Below are 20281 nucleotides of genomic sequence, written 5' to 3'. Positions count from 1 at the left end.
GTCTCTGTGAAAGTATACTCACATGTATGTGCCTGTGGACACACCTGTTCTCACAAGGAGGCCAGAAGAGGGCACCTGGTGTCCTTCTCTATCACTTTCTGCCTATTGTTTTGAGGCAGGATCTCTCCCTAAAACCTGGAACTCATGTTTTCTTGATTAGTCTGGAAGCCAGCAAGCTCCAGTGGTCCTCTTGTGTCCCCTCCCCTGGGAGTTAGGGTTATAGGTGTGTACAGAATTGCTCAGGTTGTTATGAGGGTGCTGACATTTAAATTCAGGGTCTTAGTGTTGCTCATCAAGCACTCTTAACCACTCCCTGGCCTTCATACTTCATTTAAAACATGACCTTAATGAAATCTAGTTCTCAGGCTGATGTACGTCTGTCACAAAGATCCTTCCATTTTAGAATCTGTGTACTCTAAAAACTTGTGACTCAGAATTAGTTTCACTGACCAGGAGCATCCTTCCCATCTGGGAGCCCTGAGCAATGCAGGGTCCCACTGCTACAGTATCCAGATCTGCATCTTAATTAGACTCCCAGGCTACAGTTTGAAAACCATATAACCAAGAGTAAGAGAAAAGCCATGGGGTCACCATTCCTTGTCTAAAAATGAACTACACACCTGTATCTATAAAAAGTATTCAATATTTGTATTGGTTAACAACTGAAAACCTGGTTATAGGAATTCCCAAGGCAGTATTATCTTGTTTATTTCAAACATGGAGAGAAGAAGAAGACACCATAAGCGAACATTGTTCATCTGGCCCACAGGAAGTGGGACCCAGGTTTAGTCTTTGTAGAAAAACTTCCTTGGGGACATGAAAAGTCCTCGTAATGGGGGAGGGGCACACACACATTGTTATAGAGCTTGATCTCTCCAGAGCAAAAGACATCCAACCCAGTTCATCGTTTCCCCTTTTTTTGTTTTTATTGTATATACATTTCCTTCCATCTTAAACAACAACAACAACAACAACAACAACAACTTCCTTCCTATCCATTTTGAAACATCATTTTCAGGCCACAACTAACCATATTAGAGGAACAGAATGAGTCAAATGTGGAAATAGCTAAAATAAAATTTCCTCTCACCAGCCTGTTGTCTCTCTCATTCCCTACTGATCTGGGTCTAGGCTATCAGAGGATGTCTGAGGAAAACAGTTACGGAAGAACACAATTAGCTGGCCAAATAAATTCTAGCTACTTTCCCATTATTTACCACTTTTGTACCGAATTTGGTCCTTTGTTTTCAGCCGGGACCTCCAAGATGCTGCCCAGGACACTTGACATCAATGTGAAGTCTATTGTTTCGCAAAGGTCAGAGTGCCTTCTGAGGTGACTTACCTCTGTAAGGGTCTTGGGGTGGGTTCAAGTCAGGGGAAGTTGCAGACTGGACAGGAAGCTGTGGAACCGGAACCTGGTTTGGCAGGAGAGAATGGCTGCCTCGCAGGGCCACGCCATCTTCACGGTGGGCCCCAACCTGAAACAACAAAAGCAACCTTGAGTGCTGAGCCTGGCCTGGAGGGACTCTTTTCCAGGGGTGGCAGTAAGGGTGGCCTGTGACAAGCCATCCTCTCAATGCATTTCACTAGAGGGCGCTGAAGGACTGCTCACGCACCTACAGTTCTGTACAAAAAAAAAAAAAAGCTCAACACTTAACACTCAGTAAGATGCCATGCCTTACATCCAGTGACAAATATGGCAGAGTAGCTCAGGCAGGTAAAACGTCAAATTGTCTCCCAGGGTGCTGCAGTGGAGCGCACTGATTCGTACCCATCTGTCTTCTATCATGTCCGCCAACAGATCTGACAATTATCTTAATGCCCATATGCTTAATTGTGGGCTTCTCAATTCCCCCATTGCTATCGGAAATCCTACAGGAATTTCAATTTGGCATTCGACTTTCATTTCAGGGGATAAGATTCTCAGGCCTGCCATGTTCTTTCCCCCACACTGCCAGCTAAGTCTCTGACAGCGGAGGCTCAGGCAGTATGGGACAGAGCCCCTGCTCAGTGCAAACCTCATAAAATGTCACCTGGCTTTCCAAAACTGGCAGCCCATTCCCAATTAATGTTCACTGTATTTCATCAGCCACTGAGTCCTCAATCCAAAGGGGAACTGTTTCTGCCAATGCCACCACACCGGAAAATGTACCAATAAAGGTTTTATTAAACACACCAGTAATGCCATCATTGCTATGTGAGGATGTTTGGACATTTTTCCAGCTTCCCCCCATCTCCACTACTTGGATCCTAAAAAAGACACGATACTGTAAATACTCTTTATGCTTCCAAGAAAAAAATGATAGAGTTCAGTGTGGTTATTCGATTTAAAAAGAATACCACTGAGTTTTATGAAGTCGGACTGCCTACTCCAGGGCTCAGAGACTGGCAGTGTGGTTGCTGACTTTGTAGCACTTGCCTTGGGGTAAAATCATTAAGCATTTGTAAACCAGGGGAAGGGAAGCACTCACATTTGCCTCTGCATTTCCAAGTGGCTATTTAGTCAGCCCACTATCCAGTGAGTATTTATGCCAGAGAGTGGGTCTAACTCTAAAAAGCATTTGTCCATGAATTTATACCACTGTGAATCAACATTTACTTTCCTAATAAAAATAGAAAAACACAAAGCAAAAATCTTCAGTCTTTTACCACCATGTTTTAAATAATTATTTCCAAAGATGTAAAACAAAACTACCATATACTCAGAGCAGCCAAGGATTTTTGTATCACCTTCACACATATACAGACCCTGCCAAACTATCCACATACTACATACACACACACACACACACACACACACACACACACACACACACACACTCCAAAGTAATAGAAAAACAAACAGTTCAGGACAGGGAAGGAAGATCACATACATTCCTGTTAGTGTTTAGATTCCAAGCACAGCTGGAGCAGTAAAGAACTCAAAAGCCCTAAGTGTAAATGAGTGTTTCTGCTGCAACATGGGGCAGTTCAGTTCTATGCACTAGGTGCCTGTATTCATTCCTGTGTTCAACAGGAACTTTCTGAATGGCAGTCACTGAGTTTCCAGAAGGCTTCTTCAGATGTACTATAAGAACCCTGCTCACCTTCTGGAGCAGCCCATTCTGTTTTGAACACAGATTGACATGGCAGTAGACCCCCAGGGTCAGTACTAGAGTTCCACAGAAGATAAGTTCTCTTTCTAGGCTAACCAGGCAGATGCATACCCAGCCTTTCTCTGTACTCAGATCTTCTCCTGCAGACAGGACATGACCACTTAGTCCTTCAAACACGTCTTACTTATACTTTATGCATTTTATTTTCCTTTGGAACAAAAATAGCAGTCACTTTGCAAGCAGGTTTTGATTGGTCATTTTTACTTTGGAAACCCCAATGCATTAAATATTTTGAATTTCCATAATGGATGGTTCTACGATGGAATCCCCCGAAGCAACTAGAGATTGACCTCAGTGTAGATGAAGGCCCCTCTTCCTTCACAACTATTCTCCAGATGGGCACAAGCCTTTTCTAAAAGGCACCTGTGATAGAATTTAAGATGTTTTGTGGTTTTCATTTAAAACAGTTACTAAGTGAGTATTTCCCCTTCTAGTTCCCATGAGAGGGAAAAAGGGCCTACAACCATTCACCTTGGGACAGTCTTCATCTCAGTTGGGTGTGAAAGTCGGGGTTAGAAAGTTAAAAGAGGAAGGCAGAGTCCCAGGGTCTCTGCTTGCCCTGTGAGATGGGAGTAGATGTCATAGGTTGCTCAAGTGCAAAATGATGCAAGTGACACTTCAGGTCACAGAGAATGAGCCCCAGGCTTATCCTAAACCATTCTAATGTTATGTGGAAAATAGTGCCTAACCCAATAGCTGTGCACAGGACTAAATGCTTTAACCAAAAACACTTGCATATTATACAACACTGATGGTGGACAAAGTTCAAGAACCCCCAAGCCTCAAGCTAACTTGACTGACGATTGCTTTTGTATTCATTATCTCTATTTTGTTCAGATTCTTTTGGGTTAACTCCCTTTACTGTACTACAGTGGGACATACCAGAGGTTATATTTGGGAATAAAGTTGTCTCAAGTACATTTTTTGGATTTTACGGATGCTTGTCACCTTACTTTTGTCTTTTATAGATAATTCCAAATGTCAGTTATTTCCCACATGAGACGCTGGGGTCAACGGTGCCTTTGATGTGTCGCTGTTTTCTTTGTAACTATGTGTATTTTGGGTTACATGAATGAATAATCCAGCTCCATGTGGTAACGAGCTGGAGACTGTAGCTGTGGAATAATATTCCAATTTGAAGAATTAGCTTTGATTGTCTTCTAGACCACAGACAGTATGTCTCAACCCAATTTACTTTTCTTTTTAAAAACATCATCTTATTCACATATAAACAAGGCAGGTTGGTGGTGGAGGCTAGCGCAAACCCATTAAAATTACAGCTATTAAAACAGAGGGGCTGACACACACACACACACACACACACACACACACACACACTCACACACACACTCACACACGCACGCACATATGAGAGAGAGATCACTTTTCGCATATGTATATATAACTAGGAAAAAGATTCTTTAACCAATGAGTTGATTATTAGTATGATATATTTTGTATGTTTTTAGAAAACTCTTATTTACTAAATGCCTGTTTTGATAAGCTTCCATCTGGATTCAATAGAGTTCAAAGCAATTTGTGAGAATAGTTCATTCTACTACTACCGAATGAACTCTTCTCTCTGGAGCCATATTGTAATGTGGTTTGAGGTACTTACCTTACAAGTGAAGTTTTCAAGTGTATTTGTTTAATTACTGTTGACTTATCAGACACTATTTTCCCAGTTCACACCTGTCACTTTACAAGGTGCTAGGGACAGAGAGGTCAACAACTCAGAGGGATGCCCTCCCTCAGGAGCTTACAACGGTCCCTGTCAAACTGATGTAATGACCGATTTACTGCAGAGTTTTGACAGAATGGAACAGAAACTCATTTGAGCTCATTATAAAGGATTCCATGAGTTGGGTTTGGGGCCCAGAGAAGCCTGAGAAGCTAAAGCTGCCCCTTGTCTACCCAGAGAAGCCTGAGAAGCTAAAGCTGCCCCTTGTCTCTTCTGGGACATTCATCCCACTTCCGCCTCTCTAGAGAACCTTTGCTTTCCCCTGGTTCTGGCCCTTCTGTCTGCAGGTCATACTCTTCCTCGGTGTCCCTGGGAACATTCTCCCTGGCTCTGTACCTGCTGTGAGCATCTCCCAATTCTGAGACTCAAGGTTCTCTGAAGGACCAGTTCCCTATTTTGAAGACAGCATGGGTCAGACTCTGAGTAGACCACTCTGTGCTCAGGTAGTTCAAGGGTTTTTTGGGGGGGGGGGGTGGGGGAACAAAGCTGCCTTGGCCTTGCTCCTTCTGCAGACCCAATAAATCATGGATGGTTTCTGCAGAGTAAGATTTAAGTCACTTCTGATCTCAGGTCAGAATATACACAAATTCTGGCACAGCCATTAAAATTGTCTTAGTTTATCATGGGGGATACTGAAACACATTTAGACATGTGTTTCTGAATCATACAACTAACATGGAACTTAAATAACACACTTTCTAAAGAACATTAGACACCTTAAATTCATAGAACATAAGTTCAAGGGACTAGCAAAGTGGTTCTCAGTCTGTGGGTCGTGACCCCTGGGGGGGATCAAGTGACCCTTTCACGGGGGTCACATATCAGATATCCTGCCTATCAGATATTTACATTACAATTCATAATAATAGCAAAATTATTATGTAGCAACAAAATAATATTTTGGTTGGGGGTCACCACAGCATGAAGAACTATTAAGGTGGCAGCATTAGAAAGGTCGAGAACCACTGGATTAGAGGGACATAGAAATCAGGCCAAACATTTCAGAGGAGAATCTAAGGGTAAGAACGGCTGAGTGACTTACCCAACAACTAGTTGCTGAACTAGAAAAGATCTAAACTAACTTAGAAAGCTTATGATATTGAGTAATTTCACTAAGCATATGGATTACACCCAGGAGAGGGATGTGAGTTAAGGGGCACATGGGGCTTGCCTCCTGGAGCTTTTGTTAGAAAACTGTGTGTATATATACACATAAGCATAATACATTCATAGGTACATATATGTATATATAAATACTACATGCATGTAAATAACTGTACATGCACAGATTCGAAGCATTTTATTTTTTTTTATTACAGGAAAAAAAAAATCAGAGCTGACCATCTCAGGCCATAGCCAAACTGTCTAACTAAATAATAGAATTTAATATTTGCCATGACTCTTCCAATATAAACAGATTTAAAAGACAAGCAGTTTTAAATTAGGTGGCCACTAGCCAGGCAGATTTTACTCAGGGACGCGAGGTGCATCTTGGTAAACACCCTTGTCCTTATCCTCAAGCGAACAACAAACACCACAAACAAAAAAGACATTCAGTGTTTTCGCTCTCTTTGTTTCCAGGGAGTATTGTGAAAGTAATTATTCTGTTGTATTTAAGAGGTCTATTTCATGGATGGGAAAATGTATTAAATTTCATTTGGCAGTTATTCAATTCTAGTTAATGTTATCGCCAGAGATAACTGCTTCCAAACAGGCTTTCAGACACTAGCCCCTCCCACTCTACCATAATCCTTCTGAAAGAGCAGGATGGAGACTTTTGGCAAACGTCATCCACCCATGTCTAGACCCACATAACAATGGCACAAAACCAGATATGTTAAAGGAACATTTTGGTTTATTGAAAACCGATGTTTGTTATTGATGACTTCCGGTTTTCAGAAAGTACGAAAGGAACAAGAAAAGAGGGTCAAAAAGATGTCTGATTCTTTTTTTATTTTTTGACTCTTCTCTCATGTTTCTAGAAACACACACACACACACACACACACACACACACACACACACACACACACACACACCTGGGTGGTTCCCTGCCATTATGACATCGACATGGCAAACATTTTTGGTGTCCAATGGTAATCTTCCCATGAAATGTCATTCATATGTGACAGTTAAAGGATACTCAATTTCAGCTTCCATCACCTTGCTAGATCTCTGTCATATTAGAGGAAAGCAAACTTATCTTCTCCTAGATGCAGCCTTCCCTTTATGGCAAAAGTGCATCCTCTAAAGAGGTAGAAATTGGATGGAAAAATTTGAGCAGTTCATAGATGAAGCTGAAAGCTCATAAAAGGCCAGCAGAGGATCAATACTGTGATGGATATACCAAAGACCCGGGGTCTTGTAGAAAACAAGATGGAACTCTAAAACCCAATCACTGTAGGAGAAATTTCTAAGATTCAAGATATCTTTTAACCACAAATATAATTTCCTATTTGCTCAGTTTTTAAAAATCAGACTTTTAAAAAAATAATAACCCCATAATTAAAAATTTCTCACTGAAAGCAGGTTAGGGTCCAGTTCCTCTGTTTGCCTTGACTCTTTTAATGCTATTGGGAGATGATTTCATAACTCTCATGAGAATATCTAATTTTTTTTTCAGAAATTTCACGGCTTTAATTAGTTTGTCTGACTGAAATTTAGTATGATTCATTTTTGTGTAATTCTTAGAGATTTATTTAATGCTTATTCTCAATAATTTTCAAGAATAATTTTCAAGGTGATTTAAAAATTTTAAGATTTATTTAACTTATGTGTGTGTGTGTTTTGCCAGCATTCACATATATGTACCACACGCATGTAGTGCCTAAAAAGTCCAAAAGAAGATTCAGGTCCCCAAGGACTGGAGTTACAAAAGACGGTGAGCCATTGTGTAGGTGCTGGGAATCAAACCACTGAGCCATCTGTCCAGCCCCTTCAAAATGATTTACATAGAATCTAACCAATTGTGGCTTTAGTAGTGCGTATCTGTCATGTGACCAACTACACCAAGCTGGACCAGCCATCAAAATGGTTCTAACGAATGATTCTGTGATATGTTTCCAAAGATGTAAACCGAGGGAGGCTGAATTCAGTTCCTTTTTCTTTTCTTAAGTCCTATGTGGTGGAACCGTTTCATTTCTTCTTCTGTATCCTCACTCTCCTCTGCTTCCAACTCTCTTTACCTCATTTCCTCCGATGGGGGTGACATCTGGATGCTATGTTCCAAGTCAGGACTGTGGAGGAGCTGGGGGAGCCCAGTCCACCCCTGTTCCAGGCAACAGGCTACTAAATCTGCTGTATGGAACTGAAAAATTGATCCAGCTGTAGCCAGCTATAGTGGGTCACACCCATCTAGCATGGGGATTAGAGTGGGGACCTGCCGTTATCTGTAAGCAGCTTTTTTTGTTGGTTTGGAAGCCAATGGAACCCTTTTATATACACTGGTAATGGCAGATCCCTGAAGCGTACCTGTGTGTGAATGCTCTTGCAGCTGACTGCCCTGTCAACCTTCTGGAGTCACACAGACCACCCGTTACTTAGAGGTATTCTATGACACAGCTCTTAGTTATGGTTGCCTTCTCTGTGCGAAGCTGGGGCACTGAGTACCTGTGTAAAGAGCTGCCCAAGTCCTGAGCAAACGTACATTGCTGACACAGACAGAGGGCCTTGTCAAAGAACGGTGTCTCCGATCCATGGGGATGGCCAAGCCTTCCACCCACGGTGAAACTCAGAGTGGTGGCCAGACCTCTCTCTGGTCTAAGTGTCACTGTTGACAAGATGTGCAAGTTGGATGTTTATGACTGATGAGTGTGTACAAAAACTAGCAACTACAGTGTCCTCCTCCCAGAAATTCCTATCCCGATACTGCTCACCTACAGAAACTGGCTGAGACTAGCTAACCCTTCCCTCTGCGCTATACATTATAAACATGCAGAGTCTCTGGTTGTTACTGTACAGGGTACTGCTCCATCAGAGCAAACCTAACCCATTTGATCCCAGGTTCTGCGTCCACGTCTGTTCTTTCTTTTGTGCTTGTCCTTGCTCCCTCGCTTGCTCCAGCCAGGTTTCCAGTACCAAGCTGTGCAGGACGAGGCACCTAACAAACGCCTGTAGTCAATATCTGTAGAAGGAACAAAGACAGAAAGAAATTTGCCTATTTGATCGAAATGTATCTTTTCCATCTTTTTGTAAATCTTCATCTTTGGAATGCTATATTCTTTTCCCAGGATTTGGCCCCTTAGTTAAAGTTCAGTACAGTTACTGTTCTATGGACCAAATCTACAATCTCCATCTTCTGGGGACTATCTCAGTGTTCTTCTATTTTTTAAATTGATCAATCTGAGTCTTTTGCTATCTACTCATGGCTCCTCATCTGCTGGCTTCCCTCCAACATTAGTGGGCCAAGGACTACTGTGGATTAGTCTCTTCTCTCGATCACTTCTGTTTCATCAGGTCCACAAGCCATCGTCTCATCTCTAGCCCCTTAAGACAGTGCTGATGGCCACAATTCTGCACTTTGCCATTGCCTTGCTGATCCCAGGGAGAATCCTTCTCTGATTGAGTCATTAAAAGCACCATACATAAAATACATTCAAGGACACTGTCAGATGGCACTGGGCACAGACTTCAAACTTTGCTATGCATAAAGCCAATGCTTGCCTTGGATTGTGAATGCCACATGGTCAGGGCCTGGGTCCAGATCACAGGACATCACTATCATTACAGTATGTAGGTAGATGTTCCCTAAACACCAATGATGGTATACATGGCACATATCCAGCAGAAGAGGCCTGACATTTATAACCTTTGATAATGTCAAATCTCCATTTTTGTATGTTTCTGTCTAATAATAAGCATTCCATTTAACTTAGCAAATGCCATTCAGATGTCCATATGCAAGGCACTCTTTAGGTACCCAGAGGAAAAAAGAATAACAAAAGACAGACATGTACTACTTAACAGACACATTATAATGGTGGCATAATATCATTATGATATAAGACAAAATAAGATGGATGTCTTACAAGAGAACAAGGTCACAGAGGGTTTTAACGGATGATGAAGTCATATCTATTTGGGAAAACCAGGGCAACTGAGATAAGTTTAGAAGGACAGGGAGGATTTTGACCGTAGTTCTCTAAACCTATCTGTAATAGTCTGATATTTGACACTAATTATATAATCTCCCAGCTGTAATGGGAAATTTATATTTTTACATCAATAAATGGCATTAGACAGTCTCTCTGTCTGTCTCTCTTTCTCTCTGTGTGTATGTCTGTATCTCTCTGTTTCTCAGCATACAAAGGCCGCTAAGGGCTGTGTGTTAACATGTGTTTTCATATTGTCAGATTACATATCTCTGACAAAAAGCAGATTTTTGTGCAGACCATTCTAAAGCTCAACAAGTCCGCTACAAAATGAACACACGGCATTCTGGGCACACATGGCACCTCACTGTATGTGCATATTATTGGCTCAAATGATTCACTCTGATTTAACTGCACTGAAGCCTTTCATCTCCCAGCTATACAGTAATGGTTTCCATATGACCAGTGGCTGCTATAAATAAGATCAAAAGCAAAAGAAAGGATTTAATAAAAGAAAATGACATTAAGAGGAGCATTAAATCAAGAAAAAAATGCCAATATCCATTTTTTTCCCGAATCTTTCCTCTTTTGAGACCAAAGGATAACCAAGCACTAAAGCACCTTGTTGAATGTTTCATGGAGGGTCGCTTGCAAAGAGCAGGTGTGTAGAAAGTTGATCTGTGTATGTCTGACCATCGCAAAGATGAAGCTAAGTACGGAGGAAGTCATGGGCAAGGGCAGAACGACTCCTTGAGTCCTTATGGAGAAGGGGCAACATCCCCATCAGCTAGTTTGGTGCTGTGAAGACTATGGTGGAATTGCCATCAGCAAAAGCCTTCCATCTCTCAGTCCCTTTGTGTCCTAGTTAATGGGGACAGGCTTTTCGGTAATCCTAAGCGTCTCAGAGAATCACAACATTGCTCAACTCTAGTACATGTGTTCTGAGAAAGGAAGTTTTTTTTGGCAAGGCAGATTTGATATACAGAGCCAACTTCCCAAACAAATTTTCTTCTAGTTCTTAAAAAAAAAAAAAAAAAAAAAAAAAGTTTACAATGTTAATCTCAATTCCCGACTGGATAAACAGCTGCTAATAACTGCTGCTCCCTAGGGAGGGGCCTGTTTCCCGCATCCTCGGGGTAGTGGGTACCTGCCCTGCCCTGATTTCTAGTGGCTCCTCATGTTTCTTGTTTTATCTTTTTTTCAAAGCCGCTTCAGTGTGGATTTTGCCAAGTGGGCTTCATTTGTTCCTTAGATAGTATCCAGAACAAACAAAACAACAACAACAGCAACAGCAACAACAGCCTCTCCCCCGCCAGACCCCGGCACTTGGGCCATGCCTTGTTTAAAATAGTAGTTATTTTACTAGTGGTGTGTTTAAAGAGGAAATTCAAGCACTTTAAAACCTCCAAGGAGCAGAGGAACCTCAGATCCTTGGAACTGTAGCCCTGGAGAGGAAATGACCATTTTGGATTCCTTCATACTGAGCTAATTATTCACTCAAGGGCTAGCTGTGTTCAAAGATTCTCAGTTTCTTACAGTCTTGCTAATGCGGTTACTTACTTAGACCGGTTGGTGTCCTACACAGAGGAGCAAACTTCAACACTTTTTCCTCTAAGAGGAAGTCCCCTGCAGCAGATTCCTGAGCCAGCCAGCCGGCCCCTGGCAGTTTTCTCACTTGTCCAAGAACACCTGCCTCAACAGTGACCTCAGTTCTGTATCTCAAGATTCAGACAGTTCTCAAAACAGCTTTTAAAACAAACCCCAGCTGTTTCTCATATAGTCTACAGGGGGAAAATTGGGCAGCTTACAGAAACATTACCCAGAGACAACCATTCTCCAAAAACTTTCGCACACTTGTAGCCCCACACCAGAGCTGCGCGTGTGCAGAAGCTGGGGAGCAGGCGCATGTGAAAGGAAAATGTGCAAACTCAGTTCTGTGGCTTTTCACAATACATCCAATTAACTGCTTTCAAGGGAGTGTGGCTATTGTACGACAATACTTGCTAATATTGGACAGATCTTTTGGCTAAGCTCAGCTTTACAGTTCTTGGGTGATTTATGGGTAGAGGGGAAGCTAGAATTAAGTACAACTGTGAACGTCAACCAATTAGGTCTGACAGAAAATGCAGCTTCCCACCTTTCAGTTTTTAATCCCAAAGCTGATGTTTTTCGAAACCCTATTCTTGCTGAGAACAAGTTTTGTTTTGTTTTTCCTCTTTTTTCTTTTAAACACATGTTTTCTAACCAGCTAGGATACTTTTGATTTGAAAAATTTACAGCCACAATAAAAGTTAAACTAACACAGCGGCCATGGAATTTGAAGAAATATAAAATGGCCAAGGCCTAGTCTTGGCTTTTAAACAGTGCCAAGCTACACCAGTATTTTCTGTTTTGGTATGAATGACATAACCAAATTACTTCATGAACTGCTACTTTAATTCCCAAGGGTGGAAAATTCCATGAGTTAATTTAATTTGGATGTAAAAAAAATATACATGAAAACTCACTCTTCCTGTGGACTCTCATGTGCAATGTGCCAACCAATTGCTGGAGCTGCTGCTCTGTGGAGTAGGAGCTTGGAGCAGCCTGGGCTACCATCAGGCAATTTCCTTATTGCCCTTTGAGCACATAAGCTCCTTTCTTTCTTTTTAATTTTTTTAAAATCATGTTTATGCCCTGGCTTAGCAATGGCTTCTCTAGCATGCTCCTGTGGAACCGTTAAAATTCTTCATGGACTCTGGCCTAAGTTCAGTCTTTTCCTAGTGTGAACACTACTTGCGACACTCTGTCATTCTACCTTGTCCTAAAGTGAGGTGTGTGTGTTACAGTAGGTTGGCCAGGACAAGTTCCCATGAAATCCTAGACTCTCACACCTCCAAGAGCCCCTACTGCATCTACAGCAAGCCGAGATGCAAGGGGTGAACGAAGACGTGGGGTTGCAGACGTGATAATGTTCGCTTTTCTCTCCAGAAGGGTCTGCTCTGATAAAGCAGAGGCCACGCCACAGTTTGTTTTTTTCCTCTTTTTACAATGCAAGGATTGTTCATATGCCAAATGTGTAACATTTGTAACATTGTGTTCTCACACTTAATAAGAAAGGTGACTAGGGTACTGGAGGTATCTGCGTGTTGTCCTCTACTATTTAAGAAGAAAAGAATGAACACTGAAAGCAGGATGAAGCGAGAGGGTTGGTTTGCAATGTGTAGCTCATTTTCCCATATGAAAATGGGGAATAGGGGAAGATTTTAACATTTTATTTGCTCACAGCACGTGGATACAGGATTTGTTTGATCCAGGGCACATAAAGCAGGGGTCTGGGTTTCACATCTAAGAAGAGAGACTAACAGTCTCCATGTCATGGGACCTGAATTTGAATAAAACAATTCTGGGAGATCGAAGAAAATGTACCGAGTGGAACATGTGGTGGTGTGTATGGAATTGGAGTTCTGGCCATTGCTCTTGAGGTGAAATGGTCTCAGGGCACTGAGTGAATAGAAAGTCTCTGACTCTAGCTGAATTAATGCAGAGCACAATTGTGACATGAGCTTATGGACTCTATTGTTGAACTAATAATCCCTGTTTGAGAGAATTTTGTAAAGTTTCTTTTCTTCTCTTTGTTTCCTTTAAAAGTGTAACAGGAATATTGAAGAAAAAAATCTTTCACTTGAGGTTACTAATCTACTCTCAGGAATATTTGATAATCAAGGAGATTAGCAGAGACAAGGGAATCCTAGAGACAGGCAACTATTCCAATTTTAAAAATAAAAACTGGAAGTAATAGAGTCATGTCTCAAATATGATGCTAAAGATTACGATGCTTGCTGAGATTCAACAACAGGCTGGTTGTTGAACAGTGTCTACGTGTTCTGCAAGGCAGCAGTGGCCCCATGAACTCGGTTTGGTTTAACCAAGAATAAGTTCCTCTGGATAAATTCCATTTCCTCAGTCACAGTGGTGGTGATGGGGGGCGGTGTATGCCTGGACTCTCACAGTAACAGGATGGACATCATAAGAGAGGCTGCCTGAACAGAATCAGCGGTTAGCACTGGCTGTAACAGAAAACTCCAAGATCAGGAACCAGTATGGAGAGAATGAATGTTCTCTTCAGCCTCAGGGCTTTCTGGTCCATGTCCTTTCCTGGCCAACGTTTTTATGAGTGACTTTGAAGTGGACTTTAAAGAAGCCCATCACATCTGCAGACAATAGAGCTGGCAGAGGATGTAACTGAATGAGGACATGAAGTAGACCTATAGACTGAAGACAGATGGAAGGCTGGAATATGAAATCCAAAGGGGTTATGTGAAGTTCTGGACAGGTACAGCACTAAGGACACCAGGGCAGAGTCATCACAGAAGCTTGCTTATGGTTTATAGATTGCAGGTTCAGTATGTGTCAGCAGGATTGTGAAGGCATGGATATTAGCAAATAAGACTTACTGGACAGAATGAGGAGGATGCAGGAGAGGATCTATTTTCACTAGTCTACCCTGAAAATGCCTTGAGTACCACATTCAGACTGAGATTCCAAACACTAAAAGTTCCTTAACATGGAACGGGAATCTTTGATAAAAGTTCCTCGTGTGTGTATTGAATTGGACGTGGGAGCAATTCCAGTGGGCACAAACACAGTGCATGGGCAGGCAGATGTGGGCCCGGCAAAGGTAAAATTTGCAACCTGTTGATAGAAACAGGTTTTACAGAGAGGAGAGGAGCTAATCAACACTTTGCCGATAGTTTGTGGGAAGGTTAGAATTGAGAAGACATTTAAAGTTGCTGGGATTCTATAGCAATGAGTGTACATACATGAAACATGTGCTTGAGCACATGTAGAACTTTATGAAATTGAAATCTCCAAAGACTTAAGGTGCTGATGCCTCTGCTCACCACTTGTCAAAGTTCCTAATTTCTATGTCTGCTAAGATGACCTGCCAGGAAATGCTACCAAGGTAGCAGAGCCGTAGTGCCCACTGGGTGTTCCATGTTGTGGTTCAGAATGACCGGCAGAGCTAAACTGAGTCCAGGCACAACTTAAGAGTGTGTTTGAATTCATTACCTAAGCACAAGGAATAGAGTGGTTTTAATACCTACTGTTCATAGTTTTGAAAGTCTTAGGGACTGGGTGAAAGGGAAGTGTACTGTACATGATGTGGTAGGAAGGATACTAGGACCAGGGGGGTAGAACACTTGCCAGCATGTATAGGCCCTAGGTCCAACCCCTAGTGTTATTTTAAAAAAGGGAAAAAAATGTTGGTGCAGTTGCTGGCCTGTCTATTTTAAAGCCTAGCTTGGCCTTTAACTAGCCAAGCAAGCATGGTTGAATCACTTCCCTTTTCTAGGTCTCAGTCTTTAGTAGCAAAACAATGGCAATGGGCTGACTTTCTAGCTGCTTTCAGAATCTAAAATTCAATAATCCAAACTCAACTGTGCAAGCAGAAGTAAATTGTTTGTCCATGAAGTCTTACATCCTTTAAGTTCCTACATGCTCCACGGCAGCTAAAGAAAGATTACTGTTCCCTCAACACAAGCTAATTGAATACTTTTTTTTAAAAGTAAAAAGTAAAACTCACAGGAGAGAAGGAAATGGAGCTAAGATTTACTTGCATCAGAGGTTTTAAAAATGTGTTCCACAATTCCACCTGGACAGAGAGGTCCAATGTGGAGGCTTGTGGGATGCCAGGAGAGACAGGCTCAGGAAACAAGTTTCATAGGACTCCTCAGGCACAGTAATCTCCTAAGAGATTACTACTGTTAGCTCCTGTGGTATAAGCTTGTAAGCCTAGTTAATGTGGAAGCTGAGAAAGGAGGATTGGGAGTTCAAAGCCACCTTCAGCTATAGAGTAAGTTCAAGGCAAACGTGAGTACAATAGGAAACCCTTCTTCAAATGTCAAAAAGAAAGAGAAAAGGGAGATGGGGGGGGCAGAGCTTGGTGGTAATGCACCTGCCTGGTATGGGCAAAGCACTGGGTTCAAATACAGGAACATATAAGGCGCTTCTCCTATATCAGGTGACCATGAGGCTGTCCCTTCTAGGTAAGAAGGTTCCTGTTTCCTTATAGGGACTAGTGGACCAGCACACAGCAATTTGTTTAAAAGGTAGTGGTTCTTTCCAACTAGTTTGTGAGCCCCCTTGAGACTAGAGACCATTAACTGAGCACGGTGCCTGATACTTGTCACCACGGCTCACTGTTCTTGAAATGAACAAGCAGAATTTACTCAAAAAGGAACTGAGAACCACAGTAACTACATATTGACAATAAATACAACATTGCTGAGTCTGCCTTACCGGGGCACACACAGGGCCACAGGAAGTCATGCCTGATGTCCCTTTCATTCCACTAAGAGACAATGTGAAGTCGTTTGAAAGGCTCCATCTCTGGGATGAATATCTCATGAATAACCAAGAGAACTGCATTTACAAGACTATTTCTAGATCAGTTTATAGGGGCGTGAATGGTTTCAATGGTAAGCTAAACCATGAGGGGGAATGATGCGCAGAGTGGGACCAGAAGTGGCTAGGCTGCCTAGGTAGGTAAGAGACAAAGCCGCTTGTCTCCATCTTTTCCCATATTCAGAGATTCATGCTTTGATTGTGTCAGGGAAGGAGGCTGTCACGGTAAGAAACACTACTTGATGATGTAAAGTGATATCCCCAATGATTCAAGTGGGAAGAGTTCAGAGCGCTTGCCCATTCAGCATGTACTTGGTGACTTAAGAAGGTACTTCAGTAAGAATGCTTTATTCTCGTCCCTAGTCACCACTGGAGAGAACAAAGCCGCTCTGGGATCCAGACCATAAAATATCCAGAACCTTCTTCTGCCATCCAATGTTTACGAAGATATGAAAATCACAAACTCTTTGCCCTTCAATTAGTTTTGTAAAGGTGTGTTTACAATGTCTGGGAAGGAGGCATGGCAGGAAAAACAGAACAGGAAGTCTGGAGTAAGGTCTCTAAACTGAAATGTAGTTGTATGCCTTGACCTGATTCGACGTCAGCAAGTTCACATCACCAACCCTGGCGGCCATCATGGTTCCCCTCACTGGACTTCTATGAATGCCACCTGAGATGCTATACCCAAAGCCTAGACCAGAGGGGTCAAGCTAGGCTTCTCACTGAATGACCATCTATTTCCAGGGAGGGCGAGAAAATATAAAATGTGGTACTCAAGGAATTTACACCTGCCATTCATACCGAAGCTGCCCATATAAAAGATCCATAAAGATGTGAAGCGGGGTAAGATAAAGATCTACAAGTGTTATGATTCATTGCACTATGAGACAGAGGTGCTGAGTGTGTGTGTGTGTGTGTGTGTGTGTGTGTGTGTGTGTGTGTACGCGCACACACAGAAAATGCCCGTTATAGACAGAAGCAGCAAGAGACGGCTTCCTGGAAGAGGAAGAGTTTGTCAGAACTTTGACCGTGGGTGGGAAGAGAGAAGTGGATAGGGCAGATGAACCCAGGACATATGCAAAAGAAGTATCTGTTGGGACCCATTCTGGTAATGTGCACTTGCATACTCTGGTTTGGCTGGAAACCTTTGCATAATAGAATGGCTGAACATAAGGCTTTTGGTGAGTAACCAAGGGTCCTGGCAGATGAGCTGTAGAGCTGGTCCTATTCTTACAGACAAGGGAAGTTCCTTCAAAGTTTCTGAGGAAGGGAAAGCACAGTCAAATAATGTTATCTAGAAAGCTTCACATCTCTGCCATTTACTCCAGTGGTATAAGCCCATGCCACAGTGGGAGAAAAGTCCCTTTCATTGTGTTAATAATTAGTAAATTCCCAAAGACCAAGGAAGACATTTTGCAAATCAAAAGCGAAGTGCAATATGTGAGCAATTAAATGAGATAACACAAGAGCTGAGGCAGAAACACAGTTTTCTCCCACCACAGATTCGGGTTGCTGGGGGAAAGGGAAGCTGACATCACCTTCCATGTTATCAAGGCATTTTGTTTGGATTTTCAGGAGGTGGAGGAGGAAGAAAGAGGAGTGTGGAGGTCATGATCATTTGAAGTCATCTACTCTTTAATCAGGAGGAATCATGAGGCAGAGTTAGAACAGAGGCTTGCTCAAAACAAAACCAGCCTTAGGACGAGTCTCAAGTCTCAGGTTTCTGCACCTCACTTCCATTCCGGGACAACAAAGGAAGGTGTGTAGCTGGAAGGCAGCTCCGCTCCAGCCCTTTCTGCCCTGTTTCCGGTACATACCTCCCACCACTACCTTACTTCCTGCAGCTGGCCAAGGTTTGAAGCCTGTTTCATGTGTTAAAATTCATGTGGAAAACATTACCAGTATCCTCCTTGAATTTTCTGTTGTTGTTGTTGGGGGAAAGGGAGATTTTTTTTCTTCTTCCCCTTCTTGTTTTTATTGTGGAATGTATCAAATGGTCAAAGGCTAACTTCAGACTGACTAAATTCAAAAACTATTTCCTTTGTTCTTACGTTTTTGTTTGAAAATTCATATGGGTTTGTGTTCAGAAAAGATATGCCAATCCAATCGCTTTCACACACATGAGGCTTTGGGGATGAGGAGTTCAGATTTTTAGGGGCTACATGGTTTCTAAGAAGCTAGGAGGATGACCAGACCCCTACTGGGTTCAAAGGGCATGGGCTGTTGACATGCACCTCTCTGGGGCTAGGCACTCCTCTGGAGGAAAGCCAAGATCTGGCTGGCTCCACAGTTCCTAGTAGGAGTGATGGGGAACTTGTCTTTATCAGTAAAACTGGCAACTTGATTTCTTTTACAGAGTACCACAGCAGCTATAGGCAAGAGGTGTCTGTATATGGCTGGCCAATTATTTTCCTTTTGAAAATTGTTCTATTCTCTTTTCTTTCCATTGGGGTCAGTCCAACTTCCCCTCTCCAAAAATAATTCTAGTGTGCTTTTTGTTGTTGTTGTTTTTATTCCCCGCGTGTCCCATCTCAGAATCAGACTCAAAAGAGAGGAAACTCAAAGGTCAAATAATTCCAAAGAGCATCTATGTGCAGTTTAAGACGGTAATGAACCACTCAGCCTCCATCTGGTATTTAAGAACAAACTCCATATTTATGGAAAAGGCAGTCTCTACATCAATGTCCTGGGTGCATGCCGCATCCGGCTAACATATGCAAAGTGAATGCAGCTACAGAGAGTAGACTATTTTTCTCTTGATTGAGAGCAGATATACATAGATGGTTATAAGTTGCAGATCTGGATTTTAATAAAGCCAGATTTCTTAATTAAAAGCAGTGTTGTTTAAACACTGTAGTGGGGAAAAAAAAAAGTAGAGGTGGGGGAGAGAGCGGTACAAATGAAAATCTCATATTATATGCATCCCAAGTGTTTAACATATTACCTGAGGCCAGGCTAAATTAAAATCTAGACTTTCCTTTGTAAACTCTTTAGCAACTGCCAATGAACACACAAACAATTTTTACTCAGTGATGGATTTTTAGAGTAGAGGTCAAGATAAAGAAAAAAAATTAGCATTGGCATTCAAATATCTCTTTGCACATTTTAGAAGTGAGTTAGTTCATTGCTTCTATTTATAAGCCCATATTTTTAGTTTCTAATCAGTTGCAGGTTTCAGTCTTATACTGGGCAGGATGGCACTCTTCATCTTAGTCTTTAATTAAGAGAAATTGAAGAAGACCAAAACCTACTGTTGAACAGGAGCTGCACATGGACTCAGAGTTATTCTGTATTTCCTTTTGGAAGCATCTCCAAATGAGAGAAGCTGTAGCATGGATGGAAAAATGGCCTTGCACCCAAGCAACTCAGAAAACCCTAGAAAGGTCAAGCAGGGTCAACAAGATGTCTACCACCCCATATGTGCAAGGAGCAAAATTATGCACAATCAATAATAAAGTAAAATATTTCTGCTTTTCCAGTTAATTGTTATCACTTAATATTTTTGTTATAGACATTCTCTGACCCACACAAAAGGCAAAAACACAACTTATTTCTACCTCTCAACCCTAAGACTAAAAGGCATCGTTTTGGTTTCATGAAGCAAATCAAACTAAACCACCCTCATTTTTGGAATATCACTAATGTAACATGATGAAGTTGAGTTATGTGCTGACCAAAGTTATCAAGATGAATAACTAAAAATATGAGCAGTGATCCAGCAACTTACTAATACTCATGTGGAATGAAAGCATGTGTCCATATAAAATCTTGTGCATGAATACTCATAGAAGTTGGTGGGTTTTGTTTTGTTCTCTGTTTTTGCAACTGCCAGAAAGCAAAATAGCCCTAGCACCTGTCACCCATTAAGTAAGAAATATAATGGCAATAAAAACAAATAAAGCTTTAGTA

The 20281-nt window shown here is 41.8% G+C and overlaps 1 protein-coding gene across 11 annotated transcripts in view; it reads right to left on the bottom strand.

The window, feature by feature from the left end:
* Positions 1-20281, bottom strand: part of Tcf4 (transcription factor 4) — a 346375-nt gene that overhangs the window by 9326 nt on the left and 316768 nt on the right. For all 11 annotated transcript variants that reach the window (XM_036204517.1, XM_036204520.1, XM_036204516.1 and 8 more), the window contains one exon: positions 1343-1478. In XM_036204517.1, coding sequence (XP_036060410.1) covers positions 1343-1478 — 136 coding nt within the window. The remainder of the gene's footprint in view (positions 1-1342; positions 1479-20281) is intronic.

The sequence above is a fragment of the Onychomys torridus genome, chromosome 13 (genome assembly GCF_903995425.1).
Source record: "Onychomys torridus chromosome 13, mOncTor1.1, whole genome shotgun sequence".
Lineage (NCBI taxonomy): Eukaryota > Metazoa > Chordata > Mammalia > Rodentia > Cricetidae > Onychomys > Onychomys torridus.
This window is presented reverse-complemented; position numbering and strand designations above follow the sequence as displayed.